Genomic DNA, 12,796 nt, shown 5'->3' with positions numbered 1-12,796 from the left:
CCATTGTAATCTCTAATTGAAAAGGTTTTAAAAGCAGTGTCATCTCTAACAGAAAAGACAGGTTTCATTACACAGAACTACTTCAATGGGCAGGACTTCGCGGACTCCAACTGCCCAATAAAAATGTGGTCTGAAAATTTACTTTTGACTACGGCTTCGTCCTACACAGACGACTATCTGATAGCTCTTTCTCCAGGAAAAAACGTGTAAGAAATTATTTACGCCCTGGCAGAAGCAGCATTGTAATGGAGACTAGGTCACAAGTGTTGATATTTAAGCACGGTCTTCTACTGAAAACGAGTGTTAGAATAAACAATCCATCCCCATACGAGGCTACAGAGATGACAATTCAAACAATCCAACAATAGTAAGCATTAGTGACTCATTGGAAAGATTGGCTTGGAAATTAACACTTGCAAATCATTCTCGAGCCTGAAACATCCTACAACATGACCCAACAAGCAAGTAGAAGCAGAGAGAGAGAGAGACAGGAGAAGCAAGGTGTTCGTTACAGAGTGATAAGATTATACATGGAGAACAATATCATGAAAACTTTTTCTGTATAAGCCGAAACACGACTGACTCAAAGAAATCCATATACAAGACTATTGAGCACAAGCTGTGACACCAATGAGGCACCCAAACCAAACCCACTAAACCACCCCGCATAAAACAGAAATACATGGGGGCAGAAATTAGCTAATCTTCCCAGACTTCCATGGAATATGAACTTCAGAAACCCCTAAATACATAGAATGACATGTTGCACACATCATTCTGCAAGTGGGGTTACCCTTAAATCACATGAAATTGAACACTACCCCTTCCCCTGAACTCTTCTTTAATTGTGTCCTTCCCTCAACCATATAATTGAAGAATTCATTTTCCTACTCAGCTACAAGAATGATACAGGACAAACAACAGTCAAAGTTCGATACAAGAAGTCTTAACCCTGGTGGCAAATTGAAACCAAGACAATGAAGGATGATGTATGTGCAACCTCTTTCGTCATGATGACCCTCAGAAGCATGGAACATACGCTGTGCCTAAAAGACCATAACCCCTTAACAATGCCCTTGTGGTGCCATCACTCGTTTGTACCATCAAAACTACCCATTGCATTTGCCCGCCTTTTCTCTCTCCAATTTTCACCCCATACTTTTGCTTCTGCAACTGCTCGTTCTCTATCTAAATCACGATTTCTTGGAGTTTCCCTTGCTCTGCTGGTACTCACAGGACTATCTCTCTGAGAATCCTGTTGGTCTGAGTCATCCAAACCCCATTTTCTGCCAGATCCACCTGTTTCACTCCTTCCTAATTCTGCACCAGTGCTGAATTCCCTAACACGGTCCCGTTTCCTATAATCAGGTGAGTTTTTGTAAGTGGAAGGGGAACCATTTCGCCCACCACGTCCATGCTCGTCTGGGCTATCCAGCCCATCAGCCATTCCCCTCCGATCATCTCTGTTCCTAGGTGTAGATGGTCCGACTCTGTTACTTTGATTGACAGCATTTGGGTCATAGGTTTGGGAAGCTAAATATGTGAGAGCAGTCACAACATCGCCTATTAGAGGCCTTGTAGCAGCCTGCTCTTGCAAACACATAGCTGCAACCGCAAGAGCTTGATACAGTCCTCGCATTGGATAACGGCCTTGAAGCAGTGGATCAGCCATTTTAGGGAATTTCCTACGATCCTTGAAAAGTGGTCTTGCCTAAAAGGCCCAGGTCCCAAGAAAAAAACAGAGGGAACATAAATTTCTTTTCATGTTAATTCAGTGTACAAAATAAAAAGGATGTAAATTTCCATGATGCATTAAAAAGTTTGCTGATAAATGAAAGGAAGAAACACTTACCCATGCAACTAGATTATGCTCTCCAGGATCCCGGGTGTTATCAATTGCCTTGCGCCCTGTGATAAGTTCAAGAAAGACAACCCCAAAACTGTAGACATCAGACTTTAAAGTAAGTTGGCCAGTCATGGCATACTCTGGAGCACAATAACCATATGTCCCCATCACACGTGTTGAGACATGAGTCTTGTCACCAACAGGACCTAGCTTTGCAAGTCCGAAATCTGACAACTTGGGATGATAACCCTCATCAAGAAGGATGTTGGATGATTTTAAGTCCCGGTATATGACAGGAGGGTTTGCTTTATCATGCAAGTATTCCAATCCCTTAGCCGCACCAGCTGCAATCTTCATCCTTGTGTTCCAGTCCAGAGGCTCTTTGCCCGGGGGAAGATCTGAAAACAACATTAAATACGCTAACAAGAGTGGGTTGCAGAAACCATATTATTCTTATCCAAACTTGAAACATGCATACAGGCAGATAAAGGGGATCGAAATCAATCTCTGAAATGCATCATTTTAGAGTAATTCTAAATCAAGAATCTTTGATGTTAAAGTTATGAAGAAATGTCAGCAACCACCAAAAGTGATATAACAAGAACAGTACTTAGTTTTACAAGTTACAACTCCAAGCATCAACAGATATAGTCAATCAAGGGCCTCGATATTGCTACAAAAGGCTGGTTTTGAGTTAAATAAACAAGTTTAGAAACTCCAACAGGTATTTGGTAAAGTTTCTAAAATCAAAGTTTCAGAATTTCAAGACAATTAAAACTAAGTTCTGGTTCAAACCTTGGTTCAAAAACTCAATTGCAAACGCAAGCTAGATATTATGCCACAGCCCTAGAGCTAAACAGATTGCCACCCAAACCTATCAACAGCCTTAATCTCACACTCTTGAGCTGCAAGAACCTGCCTTTTCCATTCAGCTCACCCGCAGCTATTTTCTTATACCTTCAGCAGTTATCTCTTCTCTAATTATCCCTTACCAGATTATGATAGGCTTTTCTTGTGGTCCTGCCTCAATTTAAATCGAATCCAATCACACTGCACTCTATACTCTTCCTGCACAGGGTAGGACCATCTCAGTTCAATTTCCTCAACGTCAGTTGGTGCTACCCTTGACTACAATAGCATTAATTTGTGATGCTGGTTTTACTACCGTAATTCATCCACGATCATCTCAACACGGGTTTCTTTGATAGCCATGACAGCTATACCAAATAATATTAGTGGTTCCTTTGCCACAGTTTCAAGGATCTTATTCATCTCCCTGTAGACTTAGTTATTGCCAGACTCCTAGAGATTAATCTCATTTCATACTGAAAGGGATGAACAAAAACACATGAAACAACTCTCAGGCCAAGCACTTCTGTCTATGGGAAATTAGATATTTAAGATTAGTCCACGCACAAACAGAAGATCTTTTCTCTTCATATTGAAAGATAGTACTTAGACAAAGCCATTCTCAGTTGAAGAATTAAATCCAGCAACTTAACACAAATTTGAGACAGGAACTCATAAGCGACCATTTAACAGATGGTTGATGCTAGTTAATCAAAAGATTAGACACAGGTTTGACAACTAATCCTTCTAAGTTCTGCATGGCAGTTATGTGAAGCAGACCCAACTTTAATCTCACACATACTGTAAGCAATATTGCCAAAAGCTTTGCAGTGAGTCTCTACTAATACTTTTGATTGATCATGTTTGCCATGAAATACCAAGATAAAACCTATACTTGAATTTTTTTTTTTCACTTTGCATTCTTCTAAAAGACCGCCCTAACATTAAATTATGGATATGATATAGCAACTCCTATAAAAAAAAAGTGCAAGCATGCCTTCATTGTTGGAACGCAGCTCATGAAGAAACTAAAATAATATATTGCTACTTGATCAGATAACTACACCACAAATAAAAAACAACACAACACATGAAATTGTCATCAATATTTCGCAGGGGTATTCATATGAATTGAGGAAAAATACCAGGTATCAATAGCAAAATTCAAGCAATTTAAAAATACCACTAGCATGCCAGATTCAACTACAACTGATACTAGCAATATCAAACATACAAACAGTACCACTTCAAATGCTAATGACACTGGTGGTGGCATTTTATAAATACTATCCCAGATTTGACTATTTTTATCAGGCATCATTCTGCTAGTGTTTATGTGTTAGAAGTGCAAGTTTGGCATTGGAAACAAGCAAAGATCAGCAGGCCAGAAGTGAAGTTTGGGCAGAATGCAGCAATGGAAGCTGCAACTGTAACTGCAACTAATTCTGCAGCAAAGATCAAGAGGATTACGTGGAAAATTAATTAGTTAGCTAGCTAGCTAGACTGGTAGTCATCAGTTACAAGTTAGTTGTTAGTTAGAAAGGATTGAATTACTTGTATAAAAGCATAATTGTACAGAAACTTGTGAGGCAAGCAATAAAAGTTTCCAGTTTCAATTTGCATTCTTCCATCTTTCTATTCTAGTTTCTCCCTTCTGCATTTCTTCTAAAAAATACATTGTTTTGTTAAGAAAGATCTCAACAAATTGGTATTAGAGCAAAGATATTTGGCCACTAATAGAATACTGAAATCTTGAGGTATTTTGGTAGTGAACTATGGTGGAAAATAACAAGATTAAGGCGTTGGAGGAGCACAGAAAAAGACTTGATGAACAAATGCAAAGCATTCATTAAGAACTTCAAGATTCCATAGCTGCAAACCAGAAGCAATGGCAGGAACAAACAAAAAGGGCTGAGCAGAACAACGTGCAAATGGAAGCTATGATGACCACATTAAAGTCATTCAGAAAGAAGAGATAACTCAGCTTCAGATGGGATAATACCTAACCATAGAGCTTACAACCATGGGGAAACTATGGGAAACCATGATATCCATAGGGTTGGTACAATGTAGCATTACCTAAAGTGGAATCACCTACTTTTTGGAGAGAAAATCCAAGATGGATTAGAAAGTGCAAGAAATTCTTCAAGATGCACTTCACACCAGTGAATAAGTGGGTGGAATATAACTTCCTTATACCTTGAAGGAAAGACAGAGATATGGTATGAAGAATTCTTCCTAAGAGGAAATGATTTGGCTATTTGGGAAGAATTTGCAAGAGCCATCTGTATGAGGCTTGGTAGTGGAAAAGATGATGAAGAATTTAACAAGTGCAGGAAAAAGGTGTAAAGGAGTATGTGGTAAGATTTGAAGAACTTAAATCTTTAATGAATGCTTTAAATCCACCACTACTAGAATCATATTACATCTCCAACTTTATAAGTGGAATCAAGGATGACATTAAACCAATGCTCAAGATCCTCAAGCCAACAATTCTGATGTGGGTTTTTGATCAAGTTGAATGGCAAGAGGAGTCTAATAATGCTTTGGCCAAGAAGAATAGATTCATTCCAAGAACTGCTCCTTCATACAATATGGGTGAAGAAAGCAAGATTGAGGAATATAGTCTATCTTTGAATGCATTGGTTGAAGGTTATGCACATAACACTAAAAGGATCAAAGGCAGTTGTCAAGGAAGAGACATTGTCATTTCGATTGATAGTGGCAGTACACCTTCACTGAAGCATATGTTATTAAAAAAAAAAAGGCATCCATTAAGAATACTATTATGCTTGTTGTAACAGTAGCCAACATAAATGTAATACTCACAGTCCAAAATTCATATGGTTTATGCAAGGATACAAGTTGCAAACAGATTTGAGAGTGCTTGGAGTAGACTGATTGAGAATCTACTCAACAATTCTGTTTGACTTCATCAAAATGAAATTGTCATTCAGAAAGGATGGTAGGATGACTGAATTGAAAGGAATTATAGAAGAAGCTGGATTACAAATGATCACAACTGCAAAGGACTACAAGAGCTTGAGAGAGGCAGTGTATGGCTTGATGGGATAATTTTTTTTTCCATGAAGGTATGTGAAGAACCTACTTGGGCTATGTAAAACTCAAAAATGAAAACATTGCCAGAAGAATATGACTCAGTGTTTGCAAAACCTAAACACCTTCGACCTGCTAGGGGATTTGATCACATGATTCCTCTCATACCTGGGGCCAAACCAATCAATATCAGACCTTATAAGAGCTCATTTGTGCATAAGAAAGAGATAGAGGTTGGTTAAAGAGATGTTGCAAAATAAGATTATACAACACAATTGCAGTCCATTTTGCTTCTCCAGTGTTGCTGGTAAAAAAGAAAGATAATACATGAAGGTTTTTTGTTGATTGCAAGCAACTACATAATTTGACTATCAAAACTAAATTTTCCATTCCATTAATTGATTACTTAATGGATGAATTACATGGTTCTCAATTCTTCTCAAGTTGGATCTTAGGTCTGGTTATCATCGGATAAGAATGCATGAAGAAGATGATGAGAAAACAACTTTAACTCATCATGGACACTATGAGTTCAAAGTTATGCTCTTTGGCTTGACTAATGCTCCAGTTACATTTCAAGCCTTGATGAACACTGTGTTGAAACCATTCTTAATAAAGTTTGTACAAGTATTTTTCGATGACATTATGGTATATAGTTCTACTCTAGAACTGCATATCCACCACCTGAAGTTAGTACTAGAAACATTAAGGGAAAAACACTTGCTAGCAAAGAAATCAAAATGTTACATTGAGGGAAAAACACATGCTAGCAAAGAAATCAAAATGTTTTGTGAGCAACAAGTTGAGTACTTGGGGCACATCATATCAACAGAAGGTGTACCCACTAATCCAAGAAAAGACAAAAGCGGTGAAGAATTGGCCCATTCCTTATTCAGTTAAAGAGTTGAGCAGTTTCCATGGACTGACAGGATATTACTGGAGATTTATAAGGGGATTTGAAGTCATCAACAAGCCATTAACTTAGCTTCATTGGAATAGAAAGGCACAAGATGCTTTTGACAAGTTAAAAGATGCCTTATGCAAGGCTCCAGTATTAGCCTTGACAAACTTCAACTGCACCATTGTGCTAGAGACTGATGCGTGTGAAAAAGATTTTGGTGCGATCTTGCGCCAAGAAAGGCCACTAGCTCACTAATGGCATTAAGTCCAATACATCTTAGACTATCAATCTATGTGGAGTATATGGCTATACTAATGGCAGTAGAAAATGGAGACACTACCTGCAGCATGATCAATTCATCATTAAAACTAATCATGAAAGTTTAAAGCACCTTTTGCAACAAAGGATTCATACTCCCATAAAAAATAAAAGTTTAACCAAGTTGTTAGGGCTAAGATATTAAATTCAGATAGGAGAGGCAAGGAGAATGTTGTAGCATATACTCTATCTAGAAGAATTGGTGATGTGGATAGCCCAAATGAAACACCATTGATTCTCAATAATTATTGCTGAGAAAATGATGGATGCAAGTAGTTGGCTAGATTACACTTTTGTTGAAGGGGTGCTGAGATATAAGAACAAAATAGTCATTGGAAAAAAGAGAAATTTAAGAGAAAGATTGGCAAGTGTTGCACATGATTGATACATAGAGGGCCATGCTGGATACAAAATTCCTATAAAAGACTCAAGGCAATGTTCTACTGGCCTTTAATGAAGACTTTAGTTAAAAAGCTAAAAGTTTGTGGAAGAATATGATGTGTGCATGCGCAAGATAGAAAGGGTAAGCATACCATGGATTACCACAACCATTGACCTGGAGAAAATAACCATGGATTTTATAGAAGTACTGCTGCATTCAAGAGGAAAAGATGCAACATTCAGAAGGAACCTAGAGAAATATAACCATGAATTTTATAGAAGTACTGCCACATTCAGGAGAAAAATATGCAACATTCAAATAGTTGACATGTTTACCAAGTATAAGCATTTCATAGCAGTAACACCTCCTTTTAGTGCTCAAGAGATGACTCAACTTTTCTAGGATCATTTCTACAAATTCTATGGGTTGCCAACAACTACTGTCACAGACAGGGATAAGGTATTCACTAGCCTATTTTGGAAAGAGTTGTTTAAACTATTGGGGGTGAAGCTACTGATGAGTTCATCATACCATCCACAGACTGATGGCCAAACCGAAAGGGTTAAGAGAACTATTTGAGGTGTATGACAACGCACAACCCAAAGAAGTGGCATCACTAGTTGTCTTTGGCTCAATTGTGGTACAATACTAGCTTCCATTCTTCCATCAAGATGAGTCTTTTTCAAGCTCTACATGGATATCCTCCACCAAGCAAAGAGATAGCTACACAAGAAACCACAATAGTAGTTGCAGTAAAAGAGGTAATTAAAAGAACGGCTAACATGGATCAACTGTTACAAACACAGTTGGAAAGAGCTGAGCATAGAATGAAACAAATATAGATAAGGGAAGGATAAAAGGAGAATTTAAGGTTGGGGATTTAGTGTATCTCAAGCTTCAACTTTATAGACATACAAGTGTGACATTAAGAAAAGGCATCAAGTTGAATCCCAGGTTTTATGGTCCATATAAGATAATACAAAGGATTGGGTTAGTAGCATACAAGTTGCGGCTACAGAAGGATCTACCATTCATCCAGTTTTACATGTGTCTTTGCTTAAGAAAAAGGTGGGAAACAATGCAGTAGTCTCTTCTTCATTACAAAAAGTGGATGAGTTTAAAAGAGTTGAAGTTAAACCTGTGGCCATTCTAGATAGAAAGATCATGAAGAAGGGTAATAGAGTTGTGGTTATGAGACTTATTCAATGGTCCAAACTATTCAAAGAAAATGCAACTCAGGAAGATTAAGAACTTTCAAGTCAATTTCTTGAATCCAGCCTTGATTCTTGAGGTCAAGAATCTCATAGGGAGGGAGTATTGTTACAAGTGCAAGTAAGTTTGGCATTAGAAACAAGCAAAGAAGCAGAAGCAAAGATCAACAGGCCAAAAGTGAAGTTTGGGCAGAATGTAGCAATGGAAGTTGCAACTGTAACTGCAACTAATTCTGCAACAAAGATCAAGAGGATTATGTGGCAAGTTAGTTGGTTTGTTAGTTAGACTGGTAGTAATCAGTTCCAAGTTAGCTGTTAGTAACAAAATAATTGAATCACTTGTATAAACGCACAATTGTACAGAAACTTGAGAGGCAAGCAATAAAAGTTTCCAGTTTCAATCAACTTTCATCTACCTTTCTCCTCTCATTTCTCCCTTCTGCATTTCTTCAAAAATAAATTGTTTTGTTAAGAAAGATCTTAACATTATCAAATCAAATTCAAACAGCAGCTGCCACTATAGCAGCATATATGTATCACCAACTCTCCAATCCCATTCTCTTTTTAAGACATTTTTAACAGCATCATCAAATCATTCTTAGATTATCCCAAATACCATAACTCTAATAATTCGTCTCAATATCCTCACACCAATGACAATGATGCTTTTGCTTATAACATCAATTGTGGTCGGTTCCAAATTCAATTCCACAAAACGCAAAGTGTTTTTTTCCCCTTAAAACTTCCCCTAAATACTGACAAAATGTTTCAAAGAAACAAGTTGGCCAGTCAATTCCCTCACTTCCTTTTGCTGATCTATACATAGATTTGATGACTACTAAAACTTTCCTAAGCTTTTTATTCTGAGAATAATTCAGCAAAAGGATAAGACCAGGGCTAGATACCCATGTTTTCTGTCCATTCTTAGTCAACTCTCTCACTCTCCTAGGAAGAAAAACTCATGCAGATCACCAAACACATAAAGAGGTATGATATCCACATATATCCTGAAATACATATTTTTAACAGAATGTAGTGCATGAACCAGTGATTCATCCCTGATCTCATGAATGGGCGATAGAGCAGTCTGTCCAGAGAAAGAGGTTAAAGTGAATGCATGTTGAAAAGACAAGTGGTCTGCCATAGGGGATCTCATTTTTCTACCAGGTGATGTGACAGAACAATTTAACCACAAGCAATGAGGTTGTATGAATGCAATGTATTGAAGCAAATAAGGCAAAGAATCTAACCATGTAAATGATCCTCCAATGATCCCAATGGCATAAACTCATAAACAAGGAGGCGTTGGTCCCCATCAGCACAGTAGCCAATCAAGTTGACAAGGTTTGGATGGTGTAAGAGGCTGAGCATGAGAACCTCCACCAGAAATTCTCTATTTCCTTGAAGGCCATTTCGGTCAAGCTGTTTCACAGCAACTACCTGCAAATGCAATTTCCAACCAACCAAATATCATCAAAGGAGATCAGCACAACATTCTTTGAAATTACATTTCAGAGCAAAAGGCTAAAAAGGTAAAAGACCACAGAATTTGAAGCTTAATATCAAAAGTCACAAAGTCTAACAGATAGTGCACATAATGTAAAACAAACATTACAGAATGTATACATGCATGATAATATGTTCATCCATTTCAACAAACCACTACTTACCTGGTCAGTGCTCTCAATGCGACCTTTGTAAACACGCCCAAAACCCCCTTCACCTAACAAGCACTCTGGTCTAAAGTTCTTTGTGGCAGCAGCTAATTCTCGGAATGTAAATATCTGTGCTGCAATGTTAGCTGTTGGTCCATCTTTGGGAATTGATTGTTCCTTCTTAGGATCAGAACCACTCCGAGATTTTGATTTGTCTGCATGAATATGTGAATCAGAAAACAGACAGATGAATTGCTACAGCCAGAACTTCGAGCAAGCTAAATTATGGAACACGATTCAGCAGTTGAGAGGATAAAGATATATATAAATAAATAAAATATGGAACAACATATCTTTATGCTGCTCTATACCTTTTATGTGACTCTGAGCACTTTACAATTAGATGAACTTCCCAAAACAATACTACATATAAAGCTAGAACAGCAAACGAGATGTTGGGCTTTTCTTATGGGTGAGTATTCTGAAACTAGTCTTTGTTCAAACAGAAATGACAACAATCTCATCTCATATTTCGAAGACAACATTAATTTAAGCCTAACACATCACTAATTTTACTTTCTTCATAGAAACACTGAGGACATAGAAACACAGATCACCTCAGAAGTTTTCGGTTTCTCATTCCCAATCTGCTAGGGAAATAGAAGATTTCAGTTTGAAAGGCAATTACTACCATCACATTTCATCCTAATAGTGATGATTTTTAAGACAGAAAGCAAAACATAATTATAAGAAACAACACAAATAGAGTTACTAAAAACAAGAGTAGATCACCAAAATAAACGCTTGGCACTACACCGTTAGAACAAAAATTAATCAGCGCAAACAAGAAGCTAGCAATTCAATAAAAAAACTGCAAAACTAAAAGAGAAAAAACCCAATTTATCAAGCCACTCATTAATGAAACAGATCAAAGCATTACCCAATTCTACCAGCAAACCATCACCAAAAACCTCTAAATGAAACTAAAAAAAGCATGATTCAACACAACAAAACCATCAAATGATCTTTAAAAAAGAATACAAAAACAAAACTCATTCACCAAAATTAACAAAAAAATCAAATTTTGTTACCTGAACTAACTCTGCCAACATGGTGAGACTGACCAGCTGAACCTTCTTTAAGTGAATCCTTCTTGTTCAATTCTTTAACAAGACCAACACCACTACTACCCTCCTTGTTTGATGACCCAAAACAAGGAAAACACCCACCCATATCAAATACACACAAATCAAAGACGACCAACTAAACCTTTACCACTCAAAAGATTGAAATTTTTTCAAAGTTTGAATCTTTAATTCAAAATTTAACACGAAAATTCTGTGTCAAGTCACTCACTTTGCTTTTGCTTTCTCTCTCTAAAAACTTTCCCTCTCTAGGATTTTCATTGTCCATTGAAAGTAAAGATCAATCAAGTGAGAGACAGAGAGTGTTAGATCAACAAATAGAAGAAAATCTTGTGGAAGCTCAAGCTAGCAAACCAAACAAGAGATTGTAAAAAACACAAAAGAAACCTCAAAATAAATCTCAAGTGATTAATGTAATAAAGTGAAGTATTTTCCTTTTCTTTTTTGAATATTTAAAAAATGTTTAAAGCTATTTGTTTTCTGAAAAAGTTAGCTACAACGTAATGATGTAATTATAGAACAAAAGTAATTAATGTAATAAAGTGATGCTGCTTCTTTTCTTAAGTTTTTATTTTTTTTAATATTTTTAAATTATTTTAATACATTAATATCAAAAATAAATTTTAAAAATAAAATAAAATATTACTTTAATATATTTTTAAATAAAAAATATTTTAAAATACAACTATTATTGTATTGCCAACAAACTATTAATTTCGTGTTTTAATTCAGCTCCTGTACAAAAGAAAAGAACAATATATGTTTTGTTTGGATTGATTTATAGCTTATGCTATTTATCAGATTTAAATTCAACCATATATTTTAAAAGGAAATTTCATATTATATTAAATTCAAATTGAAACAAATATTGTTGTTTTTCGGATTCTTTACAATCTTGTTCGTGTAGCTAATTTCTTCATATATTTTTAATATAATTTAAACACAATTTATATTATAATACTTCATTATTCATATAAATGCAGAAAAACACTTTATTTTAAAATTTTTTTCTTTATTTTTTTTATTTCATCATTCAACAATTTATTAATTTTAAATTAGTCATTATAGTTTTTTTTAAGATTATTCTAATTTTAAATAAATATTTTGATATTTAGTTAATACTTAATATATATTTTTATTATTAATTTATTAAATAAAAAATATGGTCAATGATCCGGGACACGAGTTTTACAAGTTAAGCTACAAAACCTTAAATTAATTTAATATATTATAATTTTAATATTAAAAAAATATTATATTAATTTTTTTAAAAAATCAAATCATATTTTTATTGGTTATCTATATTACTTTTAAACTCATCAAATCAATTGTATCATATAAAATCAACTTTCACGCAAGTTAATTTTAAACTCGATCTATATAAAAAGTTAGGTCGAAAGGTTTTGAGGTTGACCAATTAAATTTGATGTAA

At 35.7% G+C, this 12,796-nt stretch overlaps 1 protein-coding gene across 1 annotated transcript; it reads right to left on the bottom strand.

The window, feature by feature from the left end:
* Nucleotides 1–543: 543 nt before the first annotated feature.
* On the bottom strand, nt 544–11,795 carry LOC133697253 (serine/threonine-protein kinase PBL27-like). The gene is made up of 5 exons (XM_062119708.1): nt 11,311–11,795; nt 10,235–10,434; nt 9,815–10,004; nt 1,853–2,244; nt 544–1,711 (listed from the first exon to the last, which is right to left on the bottom strand). Exons 1-5 carry the CDS (start codon nt 11,450–11,452, stop codon nt 1,088–1,090), a joined length of 1,548 nt encoding a protein of 515 aa, XP_061975692.1. The 5' UTR covers nt 11,453–11,795; the 3' UTR covers nt 544–1,087.
* Between the last annotated feature and the right edge of the window lie 1,001 nt (nt 11,796–12,796).

Source organism: Populus nigra, chromosome 6, assembly GCF_951802175.1.
Source record: "Populus nigra chromosome 6, ddPopNigr1.1, whole genome shotgun sequence".
Taxonomy (NCBI): Eukaryota; Viridiplantae; Streptophyta; class Magnoliopsida; order Malpighiales; family Salicaceae; genus Populus; species Populus nigra.
The sequence above is the reverse complement of the archived record's forward strand: the minus strand, read 5'-3'. Positions and strand labels throughout refer to the sequence as shown.

Excerpts from the sequence above, each read along its gene's own strand:
- LOC133697253 (XM_062119708.1), bottom strand. The coding sequence starts at position 11,452 with ATGGGTGGGTGTTTTCCTTGTTTTGGGTCATCAAACAAGGAGGGTAGT. Across the intron at positions 2,245-9,814 it reads ATTGGAGGATCATTTACATG|ATCTTCCCCCGGGCAAAGAG; the intron begins GTTAGATTCTTT and ends TGTTGTTTTCAG. Across the intron at positions 1,712-1,852 it reads AGCATAATCTAGTTGCATGG|GCAAGACCACTTTTCAAGGA; the intron begins GTAAGTGTTTCT and ends TGGGCCTTTTAG.